At 54.9% G+C, this 1729-nt stretch overlaps 1 protein-coding gene across 1 annotated transcript; it reads left to right on the forward strand.

Moving 5' to 3' along the window:
• Window positions 1-221: 221 nt before the first annotated feature.
• LOC103728489 (latent-transforming growth factor beta-binding protein 4-like) lies at window positions 222-1645 on the forward strand. Its single transcript, XM_008826490.3, has 2 exons — window positions 222-376; window positions 1224-1645. Exons 1-2 carry the CDS (start codon window positions 343-345, stop codon window positions 1613-1615), a joined length of 426 nt encoding a protein of 141 aa, XP_008824712.2. The 5' UTR covers window positions 222-342; the 3' UTR covers window positions 1616-1645.
• The last annotated feature ends 84 nt before the right edge of the window (window positions 1646-1729 follow it).

A 1729-nucleotide genomic window follows, 5' to 3' on the forward strand; every position in this document is an offset into this window, starting at 1 on the left:
CAGGCGTGATATTGCACACCTGTAATCCTCCATACTCAACAATCTGAGGCAAGGGGACAAGTTCTGGGCCAGCCAGAGCTACATAAAGAGACTATCTCAAAAACAGAACAGAAACTAAAGGATTACAGCTGCCCCTATGTTTCGGAGCCCTCTGGAGGTCTGACTTGGATCCATGTGGGACCGCCCAAGTGCTGGGTCCTCATGCATAGGTCACCACCCGCAGATGACAATCTGGGAGTGTGCTGGCAGGAAGTGGGGCCTGACCTCGTTTGCAGTCGCCCTCGGCTGGACCGGCAGGCCACCTACACAGAGTGCTGCTGCCTCTATGGAGAAGCCTGGGGCATGGACTGTGCCCTCTGCCCTGCCCAGGACTCAGGTACTGCACACCTCTACTACTTCTAGAGACCCTGTCATATAGGCCTCAAACCTAAGCCTTACATCTGTGCAGTATTAGAATCCCAGATCCCACCAGACTTGGCATCTTAACCTAGCTCAAAACCTTTGTCACCGACTTGCAAGTGTCAGCAAAGGAAAATCCCAAGGCCTGACTCAGCAGATCCCATAGATCGAGTCCCCTTGGCTCCCGAGGTCTCTCATATCCTTAATTCCTGGCTCTAGAACCTAGCTCTAGACACAATCTTTGAGATGCCCCTCTCCAAAATCCTGGGCCATTCCATCTCAAATAGCAGTTGCCCATGTGCACTATTCTGGCCCAGATTCTCTGGTCACAGCCCCAGGAGCTGCTAAGACCCACTGCCATGGGCCCCCTGCCTCAGGTGCCCAGGACTCAATACACACAGAGATCTCTGAGTGCTCTCACTCACACTCCTTAGGAACATGAACAAAACCCATAGTCCTGGGTCCTCAGATGTCCAGATTCCAGTTGCTCAGGGTCCCTCTATGCCCCCTGCCCCATCGAGACCCCAGCCAGACCTGGGATTCCCCATCCACAAAATACCTTCATCCAATTTCTTCAGGTCCTGAGCTCTAGATCCTATGGGTCAAATTCCAGTATCTTGAACTGTGATCCTTAGGACTCTGGATCCCCATACCTCAGAATCCCAGTATCAGCCCTGGACCCTCAGTTGTGGCTTTTGAAATTCCTGATCCTGCCTTACCAGCTCGGCCCTCTCTCCCCATCCTCTCAGACTTTCTCTTCTCTGGGGGAGGGGGGATGTGATTGGTGGGTGCTGATGGTGGTATGACTTGATTCCTGTTCACAGATGACTTTGAGGCTCTGTGCAATGTGCTGCGCCCCCCTGCATATGGCCCCCCACGTCCAGGTGGCTTTGGACTCCCCTATGAATATGGTCCAGACATAGGCCCTCCTTACCAGGGTCTCCCCTATGGGCCAGAGCTGTACCCACCACCTGTGCTGCCCTATGATCCTTATCCACCCCCACCTGGGCCCTTCGCCCGCCGAGAGGCCCCTTATGGGGCACCACCCTTCGATATGCCTGACTTTGAGGATGACGGAGGCCCTTATGATGAGTCTGAGGTTCCTGCCCCACCTGGCCGAGGTACTGGCTGGTCTTATCGGTCCCGGGATACCCGTGGCTCTTTCCGAGAGCCAGAGGAGTCCTCTGAACGAGGAGGCTATACAGGTGAGCAGTAGGGCCAATGATGGACTGCAGTGAGCAGCCACGACCACAGAGATGGAGCCGGTCGGAAAGGGGAGGGGGCTGGAGAGATGGCTCAGTGGTTAAGAGAATTGGCTGCTCTTGCAGAG

Source organism: Nannospalax galili, unplaced genomic scaffold (genome assembly GCF_000622305.1).
Source record: "Nannospalax galili isolate Female #2095 unplaced genomic scaffold, S.galili_v1.0 C49380640, whole genome shotgun sequence".
In the NCBI taxonomy this organism is placed as follows: Eukaryota; Metazoa; Chordata; class Mammalia; order Rodentia; family Spalacidae; genus Nannospalax; species Nannospalax galili.

Coding starts and splice junctions, on each gene's coding strand:
- LOC103728489 (XM_008826490.3), top strand. CDS start 343: ATGGACTGTGCCCTCTGCCCTGCCCAGGACTCAG. Junction 377..1,223: donor CTGCCCTGCCCAGGACTCAG/GTACTGCACACC, acceptor TCCTGTTCACAG/ATGACTTTGAGGCTCTGTGC.